Source organism: Herpailurus yagouaroundi, unplaced genomic scaffold (genome assembly GCF_014898765.1).
Source record: "Herpailurus yagouaroundi ecotype Mexico unplaced genomic scaffold, PumYag 195, whole genome shotgun sequence".
NCBI classification, from domain to species: Eukaryota; Metazoa; Chordata; class Mammalia; order Carnivora; family Felidae; genus Herpailurus; species Herpailurus yagouaroundi.
Window position 1 is genome coordinate 8,054,838 of NW_024412426.1, and position 24,057 is coordinate 8,078,894.

The 24,057-nt window shown below is 48.9% G+C and overlaps 1 protein-coding gene across 1 annotated transcript in view; it reads left to right on the forward strand.

The window, feature by feature from the left end:
• IER5 (immediate early response 5) overlaps positions 1 to 1,499 on the forward strand; it is a 2,354-nt gene extending 855 nt beyond the window's left edge. Inside the window, exon 2 of the mRNA XM_040446288.1 lies at positions 7 to 1,499. Within this exon, the coding sequence (XP_040302222.1) occupies positions 7 to 564 (558 nt within the window). The 3' untranslated portion in view covers positions 565 to 1,499. The remainder of the gene's footprint in view (positions 1 to 6) is intronic.
• Positions 1,500 to 24,057: the final 22,558 nt, after the last annotated feature.

Consider the following 24,057-nt stretch of genomic DNA (forward strand, 5'->3'; position numbering starts at 1 on the left):
GTGGAGGAGGCGGAAGCTGCCTGGCGCCGCGTGGAGGGACCGCGCGAGGCGGCGGAGGGAGGAGCCGGGGTCTTCGCGGGAGCTGAGGGGCCCCGTGGGGCGCGCCGCCACTGCGGCTGCCCCCCAGGAGGGGAGGACAGGCCGGGGGCGCTGGGCGCTTGCCCCCGAGTTGACTGCCGCTGCGCGCCGCGGCCGGCCGAGGACGAGCCCCCGGCACCGCCCGCCGTCGGCCCCCGGAAGCGCGGCGCGGCGGGCGTGGGTGGCGGCCCCGCGGGCGGTCCGGCGCCCGGCTCCAGCCCGCTCAAGAAGCCCCGCCGGAACTCGGAGGAGCAGCCGGGCGGGGCGGAGGAGGAGGAGGAGATGGAGACCGGGAACGTGGCTAACCTCATTAGCATCTTCGGTTCCAGCTTCTCGGGACTCTTGCGGAAAAGCCCCGGGGGCGGCCGGGAGGAAGCCGAGGGAGAGGAGAGCGGTCCGGAAGCCGCCGAGCCCGGGCAGATCTGCTGCGATAAGCCGGTGCTGAGAGACATTAACCCTTGGAGCACAGCCATCGTGGCCTTCTGAGCCCCCGGGTCCCGTTCGGAAGGAGGTTGAGCGGCGGGTGGCCCCGACGTGGGGCTGCGAGGACGGCCCAGAGACCGCAGGGCGCTGGACGCGTTGCGGGGACCGTGGGTGCCGCCGGGCAGCACCGACTGCCCTCGGGCTCGGCGGCCTCCCCCCTGGAGGCTTGTCGGAAGAGGACGATCGTTAACTTTTGTGTAGTGTTCTGTCTGTGTACGTACGTCTGTCTTGTTGAATTCAGACCATTTTGTCCTTCTGGAATGCACCACCCCTTTCCCAGGGCTGAGGAGATCGGGGGCAGACGGGGACTTTCCTTTGCCGGCAGCCCCGAGAAGGAAGCGGCGGAGAGGGCCGGGCCTGGGGAGTTCCCCTTTCGTGCTCGGGGGAGGAAGGGACTTTACACACACCCCTCACATGAAAGCTAGCCCCGCACCAGGGCCGGGAGTGGCATTTCCTCACAGGATTTCCTAAGACTAGAGGGATTTAGTCTGGAGCAGAGACCTGTATCATTTCGCTCTCCCCACTTTTCTCTCTCTGAAGAAACTTCTGTACCCTGTGATTACTCTGGGAAAGGGAATCTGAGCGGCTCTTGTCTTCCCCACGGGGGGGGGGGGGGAGAAAGCTTGATGAACTTCACAGAAGAGTTCAAGCTTGGAAATATGGAGTTTATAGAGAATAGATATATTTTTAAAAGCTCTAGATCGGAACTACTACAAGTGCTTTTAAAAAGTGTTTAATGAAACAGAGTTTACAGACAGAAGCCCTAAGTGGAAAGACCTTATGGTTTTGTAGATACGGTGACTCCAGTCTTTGTTGTATAAAGGTTGGGGGAGCCGACAAGGTTTTTGTACAGTATTTTCTCCTTCGTTGTATTGATTTTGGTATAAAAATGTAACTTTACGTGTCTAACACGTATTAAATATTTTGAAGCAACTTAATTGCCTCCTTGTCTGTAATCATCTGTCTGGGTTGGGAGGGAAGAGGGAGAAGGGTGACTATGGTCCTGGCTGGGAAAGTGGTTCTTAATATCAGTCATGCACAGACTGGGGACATTGTTTTCTGACTTCACTAAGTATGGAGAGAGATGTTGAAGGTGTCTCCCCTAGATCAACGGAGGACTGCTATTAGGTACTGATACCAGTGGTCAGCCAATTTCTTAACCTGTCACTACAACTGCCTTTTCTGAAGTCCGTTTAGCCCAGTTTGATTTTCTGCAGCTCAATCTGATAGTGTCTAATATTAATTAACTTTAGTGCCAACTTTTGAAGCCCTTCCCGTATGCAAATATGTTTTCACAAAAACTTCTTTTTAGTATCCTGTTAAACTATATAATATGGGTCACCTTTCAGCTTTGTTATTGAAAAAAACAGACACATGAGGGCAGCTAATGAGACTGACCCGCCCAGTTGGTTGATCCTCCTCTGTATTCCAGTGGATGGAGTTTTCAGTGTTTTTTTTTTTTTTTTTTTCCTCTTATTGTCTTATCTGTAGAAAGTGAAAGGAAATTGCCCGTGTCAAACTAGGTAAGGAAGGAGGGCTAGGCAAATTCAGCTTAGCAAAACTTCCTAATTTGCTCAGTGTTTGGGTCATGGTAAACACTTAGGTGATGACAGCTATGTCATCAGTTGGTTTTACAATAATTACTGCATTTTAAGAGAGCTTTTTGTCGGGCAAGTATTCGATATGTGAAAGGGATTCACTAATCTAGTTCAGAAGCAAATCAATTAGAACGCTATTTTAAAATATTGTTGCTAGTACTTTAAAAGCTGTTATTGGTCTATAACAGCTTATAAATGAGTATTTAAGAGATGGAACAAATTGAGGAAAGATTAGACAAAGCTTTTAAGTAAAGGTTATGGCCTTTGAACAGAGGGAGCAAATGAATGGTGCTTTGGTATTCCTAAAGTCTTGATTATGTGAACTTCTGTCGTAGCTCAGTAGGCCAGTGCTTTGATTTTTTGCAACTCTATTAGTGATTCATTAAGCATAAGGAACTTTTGGCCTTCTCCATCACCATAACAATATATTCATAGAATTAAACCTTGTCTAATCAGGGTCTTATTAAAATTGACATGTTTTTCTTTCAGAGATTAGCTATTTAAGTTCAGTTCTAGCCACAAGAGATCCATTGAGTGCTAACTGCTTAAACTGAATAAATGGTCCAGGGCCTTACTTTTGCAAACATTTCCTGTTGCTAGAAAGTAATTATGCTTGAACAGCTATCTCAGTGCATCTTTATTTTTGAAAGGGGGTAACATTTGATGTGTTTAAGAGAGTTGGTATGTTTTGGGTAAGATTGAAGTTCCTGTTGATTGTTTTCACATTTAAGAGAAAACATGGGACCATGTTTCTACTTAATTTAGAGAACGTAAGTGGATATATTTGATAGGGAGATCTAGCTGTGTAGGAAATCTGAAAAGATCATGATTGGTTTTGCAGAATTGTTGCAGAAGCTGTATAGTGTAATGGTTAAAGCTTGGGCTCTTGAGTGAGACTTCTGATTTTGTATTTTGGGTCTGCCACTTAATTAGGTGAGGAACTCTAGACAGATGACTTCATCTCTTTCTGCCTCAGTTTTTCCAAATGTGAAATTGAGATAATTGTATCAATCTCGTAGGGTTGTGAAAGTTAATGAGCTAATGCCTCAAAAGTTCTTAGAAAAGTGAGCATGCATAGCACTCAGTTTTTAGTTATTGTTAACTTAGAAGTGAATTTTGTGTGTAAATCAGATCTATTACTGTCAAAGAATTGTGTATATTTGTAAGAAAGGCAAGTAAGGGGGAATCTATTTTAAACTTAGCCTATCTGAATGCTGGGTTTGTTTATTCTCTGGACACTTGGCAGTTACAAAGCTTAGTTGCATCAGCATGGTTTTGCTGTTCTGTATGTCTCACACCAACTCTGTGACTTTTCTGATTGTATCAAGCAACTCTATTTTCAGGGAAGAGTAAGCAGGAGTGAAAACACTCAAGGAGCAAAGATCTTGTTGACATGCAAACGCATTCTGTGAGTAAAGAAAAAAAATAGCCCACAGAGTTATTTTTAGCCTGAATTGCTTGGGCATAGAATGTTTCTTAAGCCATGTTAATTGATAGGTCTTGGAAAAGAGCCTTCCCAGTGGCAGGATAAGGTTATCACACACAACTAAATCAGATTCACTGTGACTACAAATGAAGCCAATAGTTTTTAATACCTAACCACTTGTTGACCACTCTGGGAGGGACCTCTTCTTTTGATTAAAGAAACCTTAGCTGTGGTCTAGGGGGAAAATTTTTTTTTTTTTACTGTCCCATGAAAACTAGTTGTTTAAAAAGTGCTTTTTGATGAGTACTTCAAGATCACATTAATAGTGAATAAAGGTGATAAGTTTTAGTACAACACTTCTTAACCAGGTTACTTTAAACCTGTCTTCCCTCTCAGAAACTGTTGATTGTATTTGGGGAAAGGAACTTAAGATGGAAAGCTTGAACTGCACAGTGACTAGATTTTCCCTAAGGCACCTGGTAGAGTAATAATAACCTTTCTATCCCTATCATTTATCACTGATTGGATTTGGGGATGAGAAGTGGGAGGGAATGGACTATTTAGCAACATTGGTAAAAATCTTCTCAGACTACAGACATAGTAAATATTGGGAATGGAATTAATGATGACAAAACTGCTCTTTTTTATCACTGAATTAGTCTGAATCTCTTACCTCAACTTGCTAGGCAGGTAACTCCCCTTAGAGCCTGTGAGGTGGAGTCAAAAGGCTAATACCTACTGCGATACAGAGTTCGATGGACATTTATTTCCTTGTGCTTTTTTTTTTAAGTAGAGTTAGTTCAGTTCACTGAATAACCAAAGAAATTCTGATCTCTTGCCCTAAATATTCTTGTCCTGTTTGTGAATTTTTTATTCTTCTAAGCTCGCTTTAATCCCAGCAGTTACTGAAAGAAGAAAAGAATGAAAAGAAACAGCGATCCAACCCTCCCGTGACTATGAAAGAAGCCATTACTATTAGGTGCCGAACTCCGGTGGCAGTGAGGTCTGCTTCCCAGGATTCCTGGCACTCTTTCCAGTAATGAGCAGTTTGTTTCTCAGCCTTTGAACCATTATTCACATTTAAAATTCTACTCAGCGGAAAGCCTTGGGAGGAAAAATCTAGTAGAAGTAGAACCGATGTTAGGAATCATGGTAATCTTAGCGCATGTCCTTGGAGTTTTTCAGTAACAGATCTTGAGGGTATAATAGAGAAGAGGGTGTGTGAGAGCAGAAAGTGTAAAAGGATACACACATCTAGTAGAATGCCTCCTTCCTGATCCAAACACGGTTTTTCCCCGTGCCTGCCACCACCCCTTCCCCCGGCAGGAATGAGGGTTTTAAAAATAAAACCCTTCTCTAGCTCTCTCTCAGAGAACATAGCCCAAAGCATCTTTGCTGGACTATATCCTGGGGTTTATCTCAGACCTTTGGAATCTCACAAGCAGGGAGGGAGAAGCCTCCTGGGACTGCATTCCTACATGTGCCTCTCCCTCTCCCCTACTCTCCTGATCTGCAGTACCCCCCCCCCCCCAACTGGATACTGCCCACTTATGGGCAGGTGAGACATTGTCAGCTATGAGCTTTTGAAAGTTGCAGGAAGAAGGGCTGATGCCTGTCACTACCACCAAGCATCTTCCACAGGTAAATCTCTTAAGGGTCTAGCATACAGTAGGCCTGTGACATTTCTTGATAAATCTTTTTTATATAATAAAGTTTTCTGGGACCTGGTCACAAGAGGCCCCCATGCCTATGTGATAAGCCACATCGCTAACTTACACAATGAAGGTAAGACTCAGCTTCCCCCTTTCTACCATTTAGCACCAAGGCAGGCCTGGTCGCCCTCTGCTTTCTCCCTATGACCTGGGCCCCTGCCAGGCTGCCCCAGCTCATCATTGCACTAGATGCCAAGGCAAGGCTCCTTTCAGCTTTTCTAGAACTCAGGGATTTGCCAAACACCATGTGTTCCCACCTGCTTGTTCTATCTATTCAATGTCTCAAGTCTTGGGGCAGGACAGCTGCTGGAAGCTTGCTTTCTCTGAGGTAAAAGAAAACTACTCTGTTCTCCCTGCTCAAAGCACTGAGGTTTTCTGAGGGGCAGAATTTTCTTTGGCTACTCCTCATACTTGATCCCTTTCCTGGATCCCATTCGAGTTTTTCTTCAGGCTGATCCACATCTGCGTGGCTGTTTCTTTCTAGCCAGTCACAGCGTCACCCTGCCCTTTGTGGCCTACATACCTCCTTCAGTGCTGTAGTTATGTCTTTCCTATCTGTCTGTCTGGGTGCTAGTCTTCCGTCCCTCTACCCTCTCCTGAGGATGCTCACATTCATTGTTTACCTGTGGGGAAGAGTCTGAGTGCTCAGGGAAGAGCTGTGATTGGGAGTGCTACCTCCTGCAAGATGGAGCAGAGTTGGATTTCTTGACCTTGAACCCTGCAGAATCTGGAGACTCTACGCCCTGGAGATCAAGCCACAGCTGTAGTAGTGGGTCGTTCAATCCTGGTGCCTCGCCAGACCCCCAATTCCATCATAATAGCAGGGGGTGGGTATGGGAGTATCCATCTAGAAACCGGAGCAGCTGCCGAAAAACAGCCTGGCTTTTGGCCAGATGGAGGGAAGGAGAGGCAAAGCCAGGGGAGCCCAAACTTGGGCTACACAGCATTTCCGCTCCCCTTTTCCTGGAACTGCAAGTGCCACGTTTTAGAACAGATAATGAATCACAGAGCTGCTCTGATGAAGAAATCCAAAAGTGCCTCTTTGCCTTGTCTCTCCCCATGTCCCCTCTTTAGGCTTTGACTGATTAATATAAACTTTTTACAGTGAGTTACTGGAAATGGGAGTAGAGGACTAGTCAAAACCCGCTGGACTCCTGCAACTGAGGTGACCAGTAGGAAGTGAGCTAGACGGTGTGAAGAGATACTGCGTGGGTGGAGGTGGGGGGCCGTCATTGGGAGGAATTGCCATGGAGTCAAGTTCTCCTGCTCAGAAGGTCTGCTGTGGGTCAAGTGAATCCAGGGCAGGAGCACCGCACCCACTTTTTTCTCCCCAGCTTTTCTCAAGCTGCACCCATTTTCTTCAGACAATCTCCAAGTTCTATTTTTGGTTTGGAAAAGGGTGAAAGTGCCTTGGCATCTGCATTTATCATCTTGTTCTCTCTCTGTGTGACCTACTTTAGAGACTGGAGTTGCTTTTCTTTTTATGGCTATGGGAGAAATCCCTGAAAGCAAAAATTCAGTTTCAGAAGCTGAACTTAAGGTTCACGGGATACTATGTTGAGGTTGTTATTACTCTATGATTTCTGTGGTTTTCTCCCCCACCACCCCACTTCCTCTTTAAAATATCTTTTTAAAAGGCACTCCTTCCCTGCACTGCTAAGAGCAGTTGTAAAGATGTGATGTGGGGGTGATTTTGGCATGTGAGCTGGCCCAGCTGTCAACTTCCCAAACTTTAAGTCACCTCAGCATCAGGCATCTGGCCTCCTAACATGGAGCTTGCAGCTCCTTAAGGCTCCTGAACTTGCCTATGAGACAAGGAGACACAGAGGGGAGAGTCTCCTACTTATCAGTCAGGAAAGAGTAGATGAGGTCCAGAAAGTGAGTAGGTCCTCTCGAACAGTCAAGTGAGGACCCAAGCAGAGGCAGTGTTAGAATTCACCCTGGACCAGTCCTTGGGACCCCTCTGAGCCAGGAACTTAGGGACCAGAATCTGAAATGTGGCTTACTACTGGGAGAATCACTTTTCTTGGTTTCTATTTATAGTCCAAAAAAAAAAAAAATTATCCACTTGCCTCACAATTGTTATTTAAAGGGGCGCCTGGGTGGCGCAGTCGGTTAAGCGTCAGACTTCAGCCAGGTCACGATCTCGCGGTCCGTGAGTTCAAGCCCCGCGTCGGGCTCTGGGCTGATGGCTCAGAGCCTGGAGCCTGTTTCCGATTCTGTGTCTCCCTCTCTCTCTGCCCCTCCCCCGTTCATGCTCTGTCTCTCTCTGTCCCAAAAATAAATAAAAAACGTTGAAAAAAAATTTTTAAAAATAAAGATAAATCAGTGTTTGTAAAGCATAGCTAGAAGATAACAACTCAGCCCTAGGTCCTATCAATTAAGTATTTACTGGAACACCCAGAAGGAAATCATCAATGGGGAACACAGAGATGCAAACAATAGCGTCCTGGTTCTCAAGTTGGATTTCATTCCAGATGAGTTACAAAAACAACACAGACACCGCCCTCCCCGGCCCCCCCCCAAAACCTGACAGTATGAAGTGTGATCCAGCCCCTTGCTTCTCAAAGTATGGTCCATGGACCAGCAACATGGGTATCATCTGGGAGTTTACCAGAAATGTGGATCTCAGGCCCTACCCCAGACTACTAAATCTGCATTTTCACAAGGTTATGAGGTGATTTGTACATTAAAGTTTAAAAAGCAGGTATTTCCACTGATCTCAGGGTCAAGTGTAAACTTCTCAGCTTGAGATCACTCAAGGCCTAGCTCCCCCACGCTATTCCTTCCTTCATGATGCCTTAGGGTACTGCCTGCAGGCATGTGTGTGTGTGTGTGTGTGTGTGTGTGTGTATGTGTTGCTTTTCATATGCTGCTCTCCAGGGCATAGCAAAGTTTAGAGATGGTCCTTAAACCTGAAAGCATAAAGAAACTCTCCAAGCAAGAGAGAAGGGCAGTAGCTAAGGATGTAATAAAGGGGAAGCCTGGAGGCAAGGGCTGGAGTAGGAAGAGGACATTGGTAGCAGGGACAGTGTGTGGCAAAGGTGGGAGTAGAGCCAAGGAAGATGGGCAACAGAACAGTCAAGGAGAGCAAGAACAAAGAAAAAGGTCACCAAACTGAGGATAGTTGCTGGCGAATTTTGAGAAAGTTTCTGGTAGAAGACAGGAGGAAAAAATCCAATTATAAAGTGTGGAGGGAAGGATGTGGAGGCTCCAGCTTCCTCCAAGAAATCTGGCATAAAAGGCAAAAGAGAACGAGAAGGATAGCTAGAGAGGATGTTAGGTCAATTGAAAGGGCCTGTACATTTCTTAAGACAGAACCAACCAGAGACAACTGAACTGAGGTGAATGGGGTTTGAATATATAAACTGCTAAGTATGCATCTCTTATCAGAAGGAAGAAACACTTTCTTTTTCTTCTCCTGTCAAATAAAAGGAGACTGGAGACACTAATAAATCACTCCAGGGACCTTGTTAGTATCAGCAGCCTGCATTGTCTTCCTCATTCCCAGCCCACAAAGACTTGCAGCTTAAACTCCTGCATACCAGTTGGCAAGGTGACAAACTGAGAGAGGATCCTGGAGGGTAAAGGATCACTCTCCCAAACCCTAGTGCTGCCAGCTACTCATCTAAAGATCTACGTTTCTGATGCTTCATCCTCTTTACATATCAGGAGTCCAAAACATCAGAACATGCGGGCATGTGCTATGAGGAAAGCAGAATCTGGGGTTCTTGTCAGCAGAAACACACACACACACACACACACACACACCCTTCTAGTCTGTTCTCATTTGGGAAGCCAGTTATGAATGAGTGTGGTTTTCCTAGGTAAGAAATTTTCTCTTCCTTCCCTCCCAAGCAAAGTCTGACCTCATCTGTCATTTTCAGTATTATGGAGGATTAGTCTGAGGCTGAGAACGGGTTGAGACTTGCCCAACAAAGAGGCTCCGGATACTGAGAGAAGAAGGAGGGAAGCCGAGCAGTTTTGGGTCTCTTCAGGCAATGATGAGAATAGGAGTGGGAGAGGAGAGGGGTGGACGCATGGGGAAGGCAAGAGAGACAGATGTCTGTGGTGATTTCAAAAGAAACACAAGACTAAAATAAACGCAGAGTCAGAAAACAGGAAGAATGTGAGAAGGAGGAGAAGGTAATGGACTGAGAAGTGCAGTGTGTTTGGTAAAACATAGCCCTGTCCAGATGGAGAAACAGCATTATCCCCCAGCAAAGTCTTCTGGAACGGGGGTGGGGAAGAATGCAAAAGAATTAATAGCTCCACTTGGTAGTGGCATCGTTTTATGCTAAAGCGAAAATAGTCACAAAGCAACATCATGGTTGGAGCTTCACCCCAATTTTCTGAAAGGTTAAGATGAGGCCCTAACTCGTTAGTCTTTGTCTGCCTAGACCACCCAGAGATAAAATTCAACCCAGAGCTCAAAATTTCTTCAGTCCGGCTGCTTTCTGTCCTAATTAGCTGAAGCTATTTCTTTCTTTCTTTCTTTTTTTTTTTAATGTTTATTTATTTTTGAGAGAGACAGAGACAGAATGCGAGTGGGTTAGGGGCAGAGAGAGAGGGAGACACAGAAGCCGAAGCTTCAGGCTCCAGGCTCCGAGCCGTCAGCACAGAGCCCGACTCGGGGCTTGAACTCACGAGCCGTGAGATCATGACCCGAGCCAAAGTCAGACGCTCAACCGGCTGAGCCACCCAGGTGCCCCTGAAGCTATTTCTAAAAACAAACGGATCATCTTCTCTCACAGATTCCCTGGTGGCCCTTTCCCCACTGCTACCTGCATCCAGAGCCTTCTCCTGACTTCTCTGTGCTTCTCAAGTTCCCTCGGACACCAGGGCTGCAGACCTTAGACTCAACTCCCTCTTTTGCCAACACATTTAAACACTTGCTAACGCTTCTAGCATTACTTCCTGTAAAGCTCATTTCCATTCCTGCTCCTCACTGTCACCTTCTTTATTCTTTACATCAAGCCCTTATTACTTCGGTCTATTCTCCCCTATCCTTCAACAACCTCCCCCCACCCACCAACCTGGTAACTAAGAGACTACTCATCTTACAATATGGTTTTGGCGATGTTCTCAGTCTCTGAATCAAAAGCCTCTAATGACTTTCCACATTCTCTATGAACTCCTCTGTCTGCCATTCAGCTTTTCATTCAGCCATCAGTTATTGTCTGCTCTGCACCTGGCACTGGGTACAAAGTTGAGTTAAGGAATTTGATGTCTAGGGGAAAGAGCAATGGAAGACTCATTACAATTTGGCTTAATACTATGGTGATGCAGGAATATTGATGAGGGATGCTTAACCCAGACAGTGTCAAGGAAGGAGTCCTGGGAAGAGGAAGTTATTTCTGTGCCGAGTCCCAAAAGACAAACTGGGAGTTAGCCAAATGGAAAGTAAGAGAAAAAAACAGTTCAGGCAGATGGAGCTGCATGTGCAACGGCCCTGAGGCCAAAGAGCTGGTAGAATCTGGATATTGCAAATGCTTTATTCTGGTTGGAACACGGGTATAGAGTGGGATGTCGTGCCAAGGATTAGGAGAGGTCAGATTACAAAAGGCTAGGCATGCCACAGGAGGGGTTTGGTTTCATCTGGAAAGATGTGGGAGAGTCAAGAGAGTCCCACCAGGGGTGGGACCCACTCAGATTTACATGTAGATCCATCATTGGCTATAGTGTGGAGCCAGGACTGGGAGTGGAAGAAGAGGAAGGATGAGGCAGGCTGAGGCAGGGGCCACATAGAGGGCTCCTCAGTCATCCAGGTGAGAAATCCCTGGGGCTAATAGCCACAGTGGCAATTCTCCAAATGTACATCTGTTGTACATTGCCTCATATTGCTATTTATGTACATGTTTTTTAGTTGCATGAAATTCCTTACCTCCCCAGATTGTAAGTTCTTTGCAGATAAGTGCTAGACCTTAAGCTTATATTATGTAGAGGCCTTTCGGTGAGGATTTGCACTGATATCAGTTGAACCAGAGAATGTTAAAAAAAAAAAAAAAAAAGAAAGAAAGAGGGGTTGGTGGGGACTAGCCTAGAGGCAGCAGGTAGGAGGGAGCTCACAGCCAAAAGAGAGAAAGGAATGTGAGGCTTCTTTTGCTCTGACCCCACACTTCCTGCAGCCCAGCTGGGTTCCCACTCCAGTTTCTAAGAAGCAAATTCTGAATCACCTCTTTCTTCCTAAATTCTCTTCCCCCAAAGGATTCAAAGGCTGTAAGGGGTGTTGGGGTGGGGAGGGTAGAAATGCCATCTGATTCTTTCCCCTTCTCACAACATAGATGAAATGCAGTGATGTTGACAATGGCCAAGCTGGGAAGAATGTAGCCAGAATAGAGCCTTCTGTCTCTCAGCCCTGGAATCTCGCTTCCAGTGAGGGCGGAATCTCACTTGGAAAGTAGGCAGAGGGCGGTGAAATTAGTCTCGAGAAGCTGGGTGGGAGCAGGGCTTGAACGAAGGCAGCCATCCTCACAGGCAGTGAGTAGAATCACATCATTTCAGCCACTTCTCTGGTTACTGGCTGTCCTATAGGTAATTGGTTGTTTACTCACTCCCAGTTCTCAGAGGCTGTCGGACTCCCGCTGCTCTGGGAGCTGTGGGCTTCCCGACCCCCCTTTACCCTCACCTTCTCCACCACATTGAACCCACTGGGAAGGAACAAAGACCAGAGTTCAAGTTCTAATGAGGTCTCCAGTGAGGTAGAGGTGATAGTCTTCATTTGGTCCCAGGCAGACAGAGGTATTGAAATCCCAGAACCAGCCCTTAAATTGGCTGTTGGCCTGGTGCTCAGAACCTGTACCCCAGGGAGGGGGGCAGGCCTGGTTACCTGCTTTCTGGGAGAGGGGCTTGAAGTGCAAGTAGTTCTGCTGGGCTCGGTTCTTCCCCAACCGACAGTCCCTCCCCCAGGGAGGGCATTTGAGTGCTATGATTTAATAAATCCCCCAAATCTGAGTGGACTAAAGACATGACAAACACAAATATGCAACTTGTGCTCAGGAAGAAAACAGCAGAAGAGAAGTGAATCCTTGTATCTGACTATAACCGGCAAGAATTTAAACTAATATTCCCGGAAGGGGACAGAGGGCTGTTAGTCCCTTCATTCACTAGAGTCCTCATCTGCATTTCCACTGCAAGGGATGATTATAAATTGACCGAAGTTAAGATTTTGTGCCTCTGGGGACCTGTGAATTCGTGGACACCTTGCTAATAAAAGCCATAGGTATGCAATTCATATCTTCTCCTAATTAAAGCGCATTATCACTTATTTACAAATGGTTAAGGCTACAATAAACTAACCCTTGGGAGACCTCAGGTCAAACAAACACACAAACAAAGATAATTTACTATAGAATGGCAATATAAACCTAACCTAGTTTACTGTTGCTTCTCCTTAGGGTTATTAGGTCCTTAAGGACTCTTCACCTTGATCTCTGTTCCAGTTTGTTCTCTCCTTTGGCCAAGGCCCTGGGGAGATAACCAGAGTCCTTAGGTAGGAGGAACAGTGTCTCCAGTGGCATCTGGGGCATCTCTGCCCCTTCCTTCCCTCCACCATACCCTGCTGTCAGCAATACTTGTGGCTTCCCCAACAGACAGTGTTTAGCCAAGAGTCCTCTGCCTGGACCACTTTCCCCATATACCTGTGGTGGCAATTAATCCTTGCAGACCCTTCTCCTTGCTGTAATTATTTGTTCACATGTGCCCTCCCCACTGCAAAAACAACCTTCATCTTTCCATCTCCATGATCTAGATCAGAACCTAGCATGCAGTAAGTACTTAGCATTAGTTGACTAGATGCTGTCTGGGGAGACTCAAGTCCTGGTTCGGCCATTCACATTCTGTATGACTTGCAGCGAGTCATTTAATCATTCTGAGTTTCAGCTTCTCACTTGAAAATAAATCCTGCCAATTCCAACTCACACGGTTACGAATTAAAAAGGAGACAACCGTGGAAGTGCTGAACAAAACGCCAGGTGGTGGGGGTGGTAGGAGGGGTGCTCAGCTCCAAGCGAACACATATCTGTCTTAGTCTGCTCAGACTGCCATAACAAAATACCACAGGCTGGGTGGCTTCAACAAAAGAAATGTATTTGCTCACAGTTTCGGGGAATGGAAGTCTGAGACCAGGGTGCCGGCACGGTTGGTTCCAGTGAGGGCTCTCTTCCTGGCTCCCAGATGGCAGCTTTCTCATTGTGTCCTTGCATGGTAGTGGTGGTTGAAGATCTCTCTTTTCCTCTCTTTTTTTTTTTTTTATGCTTATTTATTTTTGAGAGAGAGTGAGAGCACAAGTAGGGATGGGCAGAGAGAGATTGGGATAGTGAATCTGGAGTGGGCTCTTTGCTGACAGCAGCAAGCCCCATGTGGGGCTTGAACTCCCAAACTCCCAAACCGCGAGATCATGAGCTGAGTAGAAGTAGGACTCTCAACTGACTGAGCCCCCCGGGGTGCCCCTCTCTTTTCCTCTTCGTATAGGACTACAGTTCTTACGAACCCACTTAACTTGAATTACCTCCTAAAGACCGTATCTCCAGATATAGTCACACTGTGAGTTAGGGCTTCAACATACACAAGGGGAAATGCTAGTGGGGATGCAATTCAGTCCATAGTGACATTAAAGGAGATTCAATAGCATATAGAACCCTTCAGCCCTGCTCCCCATGTCTCCCAACTGGCACCCTCCTGAGTCCAGGCACCCTGTTTGTTGTTTTGCTCTGTGGACAATAGATTGTCTTTTTGGTCCGGTATCAACATTTACTCTTTTATAATCCCTTGTCTCTTATTGGTGCTGCTCTTCTGGGCTTGGGTTTTGGTGCCTACGCTTGGAGTATATAGTACCTGGAGCTGTCTTTTAGGCTAAGAAATAAAAAGGAAGTCCTCTGGTGTTTGCCAAATTAAGTCAAGGGTATAGGAGTGGTCCTGCAAAAACAACTGAATTTCTCTCGGACTGAATTGTCCCATTCAGAGGAGACTGGAAGGGGGTAGTCTGTATCTTATTAGAATTATTTGCAGAAATAACCAGCTAAAGCTTGGGAAAGCACTTTGCAAGCTACACTTGCAAGCTAAAGATCTTGCAAGCTTGGGAAAGCACTTTGCGTGAACCATGGCTTGTATACCAATTTGTAGATGTCCCAATAACTAAAGCAGTTGTTTGGCATATCCTATAGCTTATGAAGAATATCTCATACATTAACTCAACCCATCTTCACAACAACCATTTCACAGATGAGGAAACTTAGGCCTAACGGGTGCAGCAAATCTCATGCCTAGGTCCTCTGCTGTTACTCCCAAACTCCACCATGCAATGTAATCGCCATACCACTTCAAAGAAAACACAGGGCTCTAAGGACCACAGTCTACCTCCTTAGCTCCTCTTCTAGGACCATAGATAGTCCAGACTCTAGATTTATTTGCTCCTTATGAATCTTTCCTTCTGGCTCTAAATTTTATGGAGTTTGGAGTAGAATATATGGAATGAGGTGACGTTCCTAGAGGAAAGGACTTTACAAATGCAAAGTTATTATTTTATTATGTTTGTTTGATTTGAGGCCAAATTTTAAGGAACCCTGAATACTTTCTTGGTGTATTTCCTTGAGATGCCCTGCCTACCTAGAGCAACTGAATGAGGGGAGGCACGATCTGGTTTAAACCGGATCCATTCACTAAACCTTAATTTAGTTCAGAACCTTCTATGTGCCAGGGGCTCTACCCTGCAGGAGTCACATTCCAAGGAAGCCAGGGGTAGACTCTGCCCCTTAAGGAAGACGGGATAAATGGAACTTTCTCTGGTCTGCCCCTTTCCTCCTGCCGCTGTTTGATCGGTCAGAAAGTCTCAATTCTGACCCAGTCACCCTGGAAGCTGAAGACACTCTTTCGGGATCTGCAACACTTCCTTCTCATCACACCGACGAACAAAATGCGCGAGGGTCCTGCACGGTCGAAACCTTGGGGTGGGGGGAGCGGTAATTCTAGCACTGAGCAACTGGCAGTTTCCCGGGGCCCTCCCCCCCCCCCCCCCCCCCCCCCCGCCGGCACGGGATGCAGTACATTTGGGGTGGGGACTGTCTGGAAAGCACGACCCCGGCCCCCGACAGCGATTCCCATTTCGGCCCTTCCCCTCCAGCCGAGAGCCCTCTTGACCCACACTTCCCGGTTTCTCCGACCCCGGCCCTCGGGCACGAGAGGGCCTTATTTTCCGGCCCCCTCTTTAATCTGGCCGAGCAGGCCGAGGAACCTCCGCCAAGGTCTCCTTCCGTCCCAGGATGACCGGCGGGGAGATCTGGGGAGGATTTTGAGGGGCCGGGAGGTCAGGCGGGGCCGAGGGAGGCTCCGGGGGAGACTGTACGGCCCGCACGGACGCTCCCGCAGCCTCCGCCGCCGCGGAGCTTCCTCCCCTGCTCCTGCCTTTCCGGGCCGGGCCGCCCGAGAGGAGGAGAGGCTTCCTGCGTCGGTTCCCGCGGCGCCTGCGGCCGGGCCCCTCCCTCGCGAGAGCCGGCCGGGGCGGGGGCGGAGCGCGGGGCGCCGCGGGCGGTGAGGGCGGAGGCGGGGCCGGGCCGCGTTTGGAGGGGCCTCCCGCGCGCCGCGGCCACCGTTGCCTGGGTTACCGGGGGGGGGGGGGCGCTCAGGTGAAGGGGAGGCCGCCGCCGCAGGGGCCGGAGGGGCTGCGCAGCGGGCGGGGCGGGGCGGGGCGGGGCGGGCAGGGCCCCGGGAGGACGAACGGGCGGGGGCGGAGTCGCTGCCTCGTCGCCATGGGAACGGCGCAGCTATTTCCAACCCCGGGCGGTGCCAGTGGCGCGGTGCCAGGGTGCGAGGGTATTGCAGGACAGCGGCAATCTGCTGCGGCCTGGGACCTAACAATGCACTCCTTCTGTAGCGCGGGGCCCGCAGGCAAGAGGCCCGGCTAATCGGAGGGCCCGGGCCGCCGCCCCCACCCCCCCCATCCCCCTGCGCGTCGCGCCTCCTCCCGGACCCTCCTAGGCTGGGAGCCTGGCTGCCTGAGGCGCTCCGGGCTGCACGTGCTGCCCCCGCCGCCGCCCTCGCTAGACGAAGCCGGGCTCTCCCTTCACTCGATGGACACTTTGATTTCTTTCCATTCTCGCCTTCATCTCTCACCCTTCCATCCCTCACAACTGCCTTCTGGAAAGCCTTCTCTCTTGTGCTCGCCACCTTAAGTTTGGCCCTCACTCCAAAGCTTTGCCCTAAACAACCGACTCTGTTTGACCTTGACCCTCTTCCATTATGTCATCAAATTTGGTAGCTTCATACATTTGTTAAAAGGGCGACTGACCCCAACCCCCTCGTATTTTTCAGCTTCGCATTACCTTTTCTATTGTCCACTCCCCTTCCTATCAGAACCTACTTTCTGTCCTCAGCCTCTTCAAGATTTCCAGAAATCCTCTTGACATCTGCCCCTTTCCCAGTTTCTTTTCCACTTTTCTCACAGCAGAAGAGAGATTGGGAATGGCTACCTAGGTTGAGTCCCCTTTGTATTTCTCTGACACCACCCTTTTTTTGTGACCCTGAAATCACATTATTTGGGTCCCGTGGGTGTGGCTGTAGTTGGCTGTAGTTGTGGGAGTTCTATTGCTACTGCCCTTAGCAGTCTCTTTGCTTGGAAGCTCAAGTAAAGGAGACTTCTGGGAACTGGCCAGAGACCCTTGAAATGCAACTTGAGTAAACATCTCAGTCCACCTCTGCTTGGTCACTCTTTAGTTCATACACCATCTGCCTCTTCCCACCTCTGGACTCTCTTCACCCCTGTCCCTGCCCCCCCTCGACATCACATTGTTCATCCCTTTGGCACCAGCCCTAGAAGAGGAAAGGGCAGGTCCTCCTCCCCAGGAAGGAAGGTGGGGCAGAGTAGCTCCAGCAGGAAGGGAAGGAAAAAGGAGGGAAGGAAGGAAGTGGCCAACAGAAGAAACGGAATCCGGTGGGAGGGCTTTGCATTGTTTTAACTTCTTTCCTTTTTAGCTCGGTGAAGCCATGCCCAAGGCCATCCCAGAGCCAAGGTTATGCTGCCATCTCTGAGAAACCGGCTGGGACTGCCTGCCTTAGCCTGGAGGGGACGGTCAGAGGATTTGGTGGACATATTTAAGAGAGGTGGGCAGAGTTCAATATGCTGCGGATACATTTTTAGTGTATCCGTTTTCTTTTGTCTTTTTGTTGTCCAACAAAGTTTGGACAACATTATTTTTTTTAATGTATTTTCATAAAAAAATGTATTTCCCAGGGTAAAACTATGCCGCAGGTAAGGAATATGTATCTAACACTTCAGGAGGAACTCGTAGGTGTGAATTTGCTCTTACAGTCTGTAATACTTCATATTTATATAGGGCTTTATAGTTTGTAAAGATCTGCCACTTAACACGACCTCATCTCAACCATTATTACTATCCCTACTTGGTCCTTTTTATCATTAAAACTCAGTTGTCTCTTAGGAAAGAAATACTCATCAGTATTGCTCTCCATTTCCTCCACTCTTTTTCTGAGCTTGGCCCAAATCTTAGGCCCCAGGAACACAGGCAAGGTGCTTAGTTATAGACTGAAAGAGGTTTGTCCTGTGACTATTATTTGCATAGTGTGTCTTTGTATCCCCATTCACTTAATATCCAAATGCCTACAAAACTGCCAACCAGGTTTCTGGCTGTACATGTGGCATCTTTTTCTGGGAAAGCCTCAGAATGAAAAAAAAAAAAATGGATTTGTGCTTTGGAAGAGCTTGTCTGAAACGTAGTCCAAAGTTAACCTGCAATTTGTGTTCCCATTTTCTGGATTAGTTAACAGAGTCCTGAACACTGAGCAGGGGCCAGAGGGAGTGGGTTTTCATTTGCTCATTCTGGGGAAGCTTATCCTTGCCCTGTCTGTTAAGTGTGTCCTTCTAGTGGGAAAGTGTTATCAACAGCACTCTGATGGCCCCAGGTGAGGGTCAGGAAGGGGGGTTCAAGAACTAGGATCCTTTCGTGTTTCTTTTGGTTTTAAGCTGCTATCTCATTGGTGGAGGAAGATTCGAAGGAGTAGAGACCTGGCTACATGGAGTTGGGACGAGTGTGGGCAGAGCTGTGGGGCTTGGCTTCCTTTCCTCCTGTCCTACTCATCTGGCGTTCTAGAGGGAATTTGCTACCACCATCAATTAGCAAACCAATCTGCAAGCCAATTTTCCCTGGGCACTTCACTGGGGGCACTGAGTTAGTGCCTCAGGGAACTTACACTCTCCCAGGAAATAAGCCCTACTAACAGTTTTGTGGTCATTGTGTGGAGGTGTATGGGATGCAGCAGTGGGGAGGGGAGATTTCTGGTAAATAGTAGAAAGGATTTTCTCATAACCAGAGACCTCAACTATGATGGGGCTGGGTTTCCTTAGGCAGTCATGGTCCTGGAGATGATCAAAGAGTCTATGCTAGATGTCCATCTGTCAGAAACCCTGTAGCACCTGCTGGGGGGGGGGGGGGTGCTGGGGTGGGGGATGAACTAATGACTCCCATGGTCCCTTCTAACTCCAGGAGCTTGCAATTTTGGAATATACTAATAATCCTAGGCAGTGTTCAATGAATGAGTTCAAACTTTATAGGGATTCTTTTCAATTATTTACGAGTGTGTACTTCGTCCTGCTGCTCTGCTTGATGCTGTGGGAGATTCAGAGATGTGAATGGTGGGGTTGAAAATCTTTGCAGAGGCCACCAACACTCAAAGCAAACCGAGGCTGGAAGAGGTCCAGGCCAGAGTGAGAGGTCCTGTCCCCCATTAGTTCTCAGTCAAAGCCTGGCGGTCAGCATCCTCTTACACCGTTGCCCTGTGGTTTGTTTCTTGCTGAAATGCTGGATTGAAAGATTTCCAGGGCTTGATCTGAAGGAGAGGGGCAGAAAAGAGAAACCTTATTAATCCAGAGAGAAGTGCCGAGGGAGTGGGGCAGTGTCTGTGAGGGTGAAAGCTGAGTGAGGATTGAGCCCGCCTGTCAGGATATGCTAGGCTGGGGACACGAATGAGAACCGGGAGGAAAATGAGGTGGAAATGAATGGGCCCCTGTAGGAGGAGGTAATGAGGTGAATCAGAAAAATCTGTCACTGAGATCCAAGAAGAGACTGGGAGGTTTAATCTCTCTTGGTCTTTTTAAAAGATGAGACGTGTCAGTTAGAGGGCCCAGGCCTTATAGAGACAGATCTGTTTTGTTGGCTCCCATCAGGAGCCTGAGGACGGAGCAGGTGGGGGCTTGCCATGGCTGTGGTGAAAGATGATATCCCAGCCCTTGGGCGGCCTGGAATCAGCTCTGGGGCCCATTCTTCTTTTCCCATCTTTGGCAAGAGGAGTTCTGCTAAGACCTAGGAGCTCCTTCCCTGGCTGGGGGGAGGGGGGCGGGGGGGGGCGGTGGGCTCAGTAGCATCCCCACCCCCTACCCCCTGCCGCAGAGTCTCTGCATCTGTAAGACTCTCAGGACCTCCAGTAGCAGGGTGGGGTGCACACGACACTGCTGGATGGTGAATGGAGGAAGGGAGGGGTCGCAAGGATTCTAATTTGCTTCTCTGTTCAAGAGAGCAACTCAGGAGTCCGTTTCATTAGAGTTCTTGGCATCCTTGGGGATGGCAAGCTCTGCCTTGTTGGATTAGGTTTGTGTGAGCCCTGGAGAGCCTCTTCCTTCTACCCCCTTCTGAGCCATGGACGTGTTCAGCATCTTGTGGACAGAATGTTCTTGAGGGAGTCGTGTCCTGTAGCTGTGGAAGGACCTGACTTGCAGAGAGAGAGGAGGGGCACCCACTCTCCCCTAACCATGACTCCTCTTAGCCTGCATCTTTGGGTGGGACAAATACTCTCTCTGTGGGGATGATGAAGCTGTGGATCACCATCTGCTGTAAGGAATAGATGCAGGCACAGGAAAGGGCCACCCAGTGCAGACCAAGGGCCTGAAGGAGCAGGATCAGGGAGCAGGGGATTTTGCCGGGGGGAGGGTCAAGTCAAAGGAGAAAAATCCAAACACCAGGGCTAGGGTTAGGAGCTGGTTTTGCTGTCTTCACGCCGTCCCCCCCTTGCTGAAGGACTCCGAGGCTGAGCCTGGGTCCTGTCAGAGCCTCTCTTGGATGGGAGGATGCTGGAATGGGATTTCATTTTTTCTGTCCTGAATTTGAGGACAGGAAGGCTGCTGCTGGGAGTTTCGCTCGTGTCTGCATTCGGATCATCACAGGGTTCTTTGCTTTGAAGAATGAACGGAAGCCAGGGGCTCAGTTTGACAAGGGCTCTGCAGGGGAGTTGTGGGATGCCACTGTGGGCTGCAGGAAGCTCTTCTCCTGCCCAGATGATGGATGTGATGGGCCTCTGCGAGGGATGCGGCCAGATGCTGGTTGCTTTTCTGGTTTTAGCTCTCAGTGGTGGGGTTCAGCTGCAAAGCCCCGGTAGGTATTTCACGCAAACCAAAGGAGAGCCAGAGGCACCTCATCTAAACTCACGGTCCTCAATGTCACGGTGTCCCTGAGCAACAGCCCTTGGAATTCTGCCCGCAAGAGGCAAGGCTGAGGAGGGGAGGGGCTGAGCTGGAAGCTGAAAGAGGTGGGGTAGAGGTGGACTCTGCAGCCTTAGAAGAACTTTGAGGCTGGGGCACTGGGCAGAATGATCAGGAGTGAGCCCACTGTGCCTCATCAAGTGTGGAGAGCTAAGCTGTTGCCATGTAACCCAGGCAGCTCAGATCCAGCCATTCTCGGGCCCTCCGAGGCCATTGTGGCCTGTCTCTTTGCTGACTGGTTTTTACCTCCAGTCTTGACTGAGACCTTCAAGAGCTAATTGGGCTTAGGGCACCAACAGAGGCTTGCCTTCACTTTCAGAGTTAAATCCAAACACTTCAGCGGTAGGTACTCAAGTCTTTGTGGTCTGTTTCCTGCCTACCTCTCCTCATTCACCATTTGACACCATCCTGTACATGGCACCCTCCAGTCGCCCTCAGTGACTTGTGGTTTTCCAGAGCATGGCATACTCTCATTCCTCTCTGTCTTCACCTGGGCTGTTCTGTCTTCCTGGAGTGCACCCATCCCTTCCCCCACTCCAGAGAGGCCTTCAGAGGAACTTGTGTCTCATCTTTTCCAGAGGACCTTTCCTAATGTCTCCCCCCCCCCCCCCCACTCCCCTGTCTGGACTAAGATGCCCTTTCTCTGTGTTCTAGATGAGAGTATGCATACCCTAATCATAGAGGCTACCAAATTAGATGATGGTACTTTGCTCCTCTGACTCCCTGACAAGAAACCAATTTCTTCTGGGATTTCCCAGTGCTCAGCACAGTGCCTGATATACAATCAGCACTTGTTTATTTGTTTAGTTGCTAACCGTCTGTGTCCTCAGAATTTACGCCCCATAAGCACAAGGATCTTGCCTTTCTTGTTCCTGCCGAACCCCAGGGTCTGGCACATTGGGGGCCTGTAATAAATATTTGTTGAATGAAGAGTTTGAAGTCACGCACTGTGATTCACATTTTGGCTCTTCCCCTGGGTGCCCTGGTGACCCTGTGTAAGTTACTCATCATACGTAGGATGATGTGGTGCTGTGGTGGGGCTTGTCTCCAGAACCATCACCCTTAGGTACCGCTTCAAGCCTGCGCTGTGAAGAATCTACTTCCAGCCTCTGCTGCTGGGACTAGTTCTGTGCACGACTCCCAGGCTTGTGTATGTACAGTATACAGAGGAGCTGGGGCACCTGGCTGGCGTGGATGCTAGAGTGTGTGACCCTTGATTTCAGGTTTGTGAGTGTGGAGCCCGCTTAAAAAAGAGGATACAGAGGAGCTAATGTTGTGGGGCAACTCTCGGTCAATGGAGAACGGTGGACAATGGATAAATGCTCTCCCCCACTTTTCCTCTTGAATGATTTTGAGATGTGTTTCCAAGTATTCTCAGATGGCCCCCATAGGACTGGCAACCAGCCAGCCCTTAGGAACAGCTTCTCCTGTATTGGCTCTCTCTCCTTCCCTGTTTCTGCCTTCTTGGGTCACATACCCAAATGCACTACTTGCATATAAGCCTTTGTCTCAGGCTCTGCCTTTTGTAATTAAAACAAAACAAAACAAAACAAAAACCACTTTTTTTAAAGTAAAGTCTATCACCAACGTCAGACTGGAACTCATGACTCTGAGATCAGGGGTCTCACACTCTACTGACTCAGCCAGCCAGGTGCCCCTCAGGCTTGGGGAGACCTAGGTAAAGACAACTGGGTTCCACTCCTGGCTCTGCTGCTCACTAGCTCTGTCTTTGGGTCAAACCACTTAACCTCTCTGCTTCTGTTGCCTCAGCTGGAAAATGAGTATCACAGAGCCTCACACGTTCTGTGACATTTGATAACGTAATATATGCAAGAGTGTCTGCTCCAATGGCTTGTATATTAGGGACTCACTAAAGGTTTCTTTCTCTTCCTACCACCTGTCTTTGTACAAAGGCAGGTCTAGGAAGCCTGCTTGGCCTCCTGGTTGGTGAGGCCCTGTGAAAAATGTTGCTGAGTGTGATCTCCACTCTGGTGGGAGGGCCAGACCAGATAAGCAAAGGGTGACTAGGCCAGATGACTCAGGTGTTTGGCAACTGGGTCATTCTTTGGAGCATTATGTAAACATTGGTCAAGGGAGTCTTGCAACATGCCTGACAGGTGGGAGGTGGAAAGAGTCAAGGGTGTGGAGGCAGGGAGGTGGCCAAACATATTGCTCACGGGGCCAGGGGCGGCATGTCTGAGATGCTCCTCTGGTACAAGTATTAGGCCACATGTGCAGGGCCTCCTCATGGTGGGGCAGGGCAGGGTAGGGACTTCTCAAGTTCTCTTTCTGCCCTCACTTGCTTTCTTATCAACCCCATACTCTCTCCCAGATGGCATTCTTTTGCCTCAAAGAAGAAGCTGGGTTTTTATGTTCCCGCTCCCCCCCCCCCCCCATTCTTCGCCTCCGAAATAACTTAAGTCCCAAAGCAATGAACGCTAATTTCTGGCCTACTGTTGGTGATGGGAGAGAGACCTGGGGGGAGACCTGGGGGAGGTAATCTGCCTGTCTCCCCCTTAGATTATACACTATATGCCTCCTCAGCCTATAGGTAAAGCAGGCTCTGGGCACAGTAGGCCCATTGGCTACTGGGAAGCTCTTTGGGAAATGACTCAGGAGGGCTGGGTCAGCTTTCTTGGCATTTAGTCACTACTTTGAGCTGTAAGGCCCCTGCTTCCCGCCCTCTTTGGCATCTCGTGCTCTGAGAATCCACGCTCACCCATTTGCAGAGAGATTATCTTTCTCTCTTCTCCCAGGCTTCCTGACCCCAAGGGAGCAGGGGAGACAGGAGGTTGGGGCCAGGATGAATGTCTGAACTCCACCACAGAGGTGGCCCCTTCTCCCAGAGCCACCCTGCCCCCTTCCACCTCCCAAGGGGGTAGATTCCTGCCCTTTTAGAAATCTGGCAGACATCTGGCCTTGGCGGGACCTTCTGAAGGAGCCCAGAAGGGGAGAGGGGCAGTCACCAGCAGATGACAGCAGTGGATGGGCTGGGCTGCCCCCACCTTCTCTCTGTTCCTACCAGGCATCTCCCTCTTCAGCCATCCATCTGGGTCCTGTTCCCATCTGGCCAGTAAATCACCAGTCATTGCTCTCTGAGCTCCTCAGTGCACCCCGCCCTGAGGTCTCTATGCTGTGTAGACAGGTGCACTTAGACACCTGTGGCTTTGCACCCTTCCCCCCTGCCCCATGCTGCCTGTGAGGCACCAGGGGGTCAGAGCTCAGGGGACCTTCTCTGGAGCTAAGCAGCTGAGCGTGCAGGAGAGAAGGGGGAGA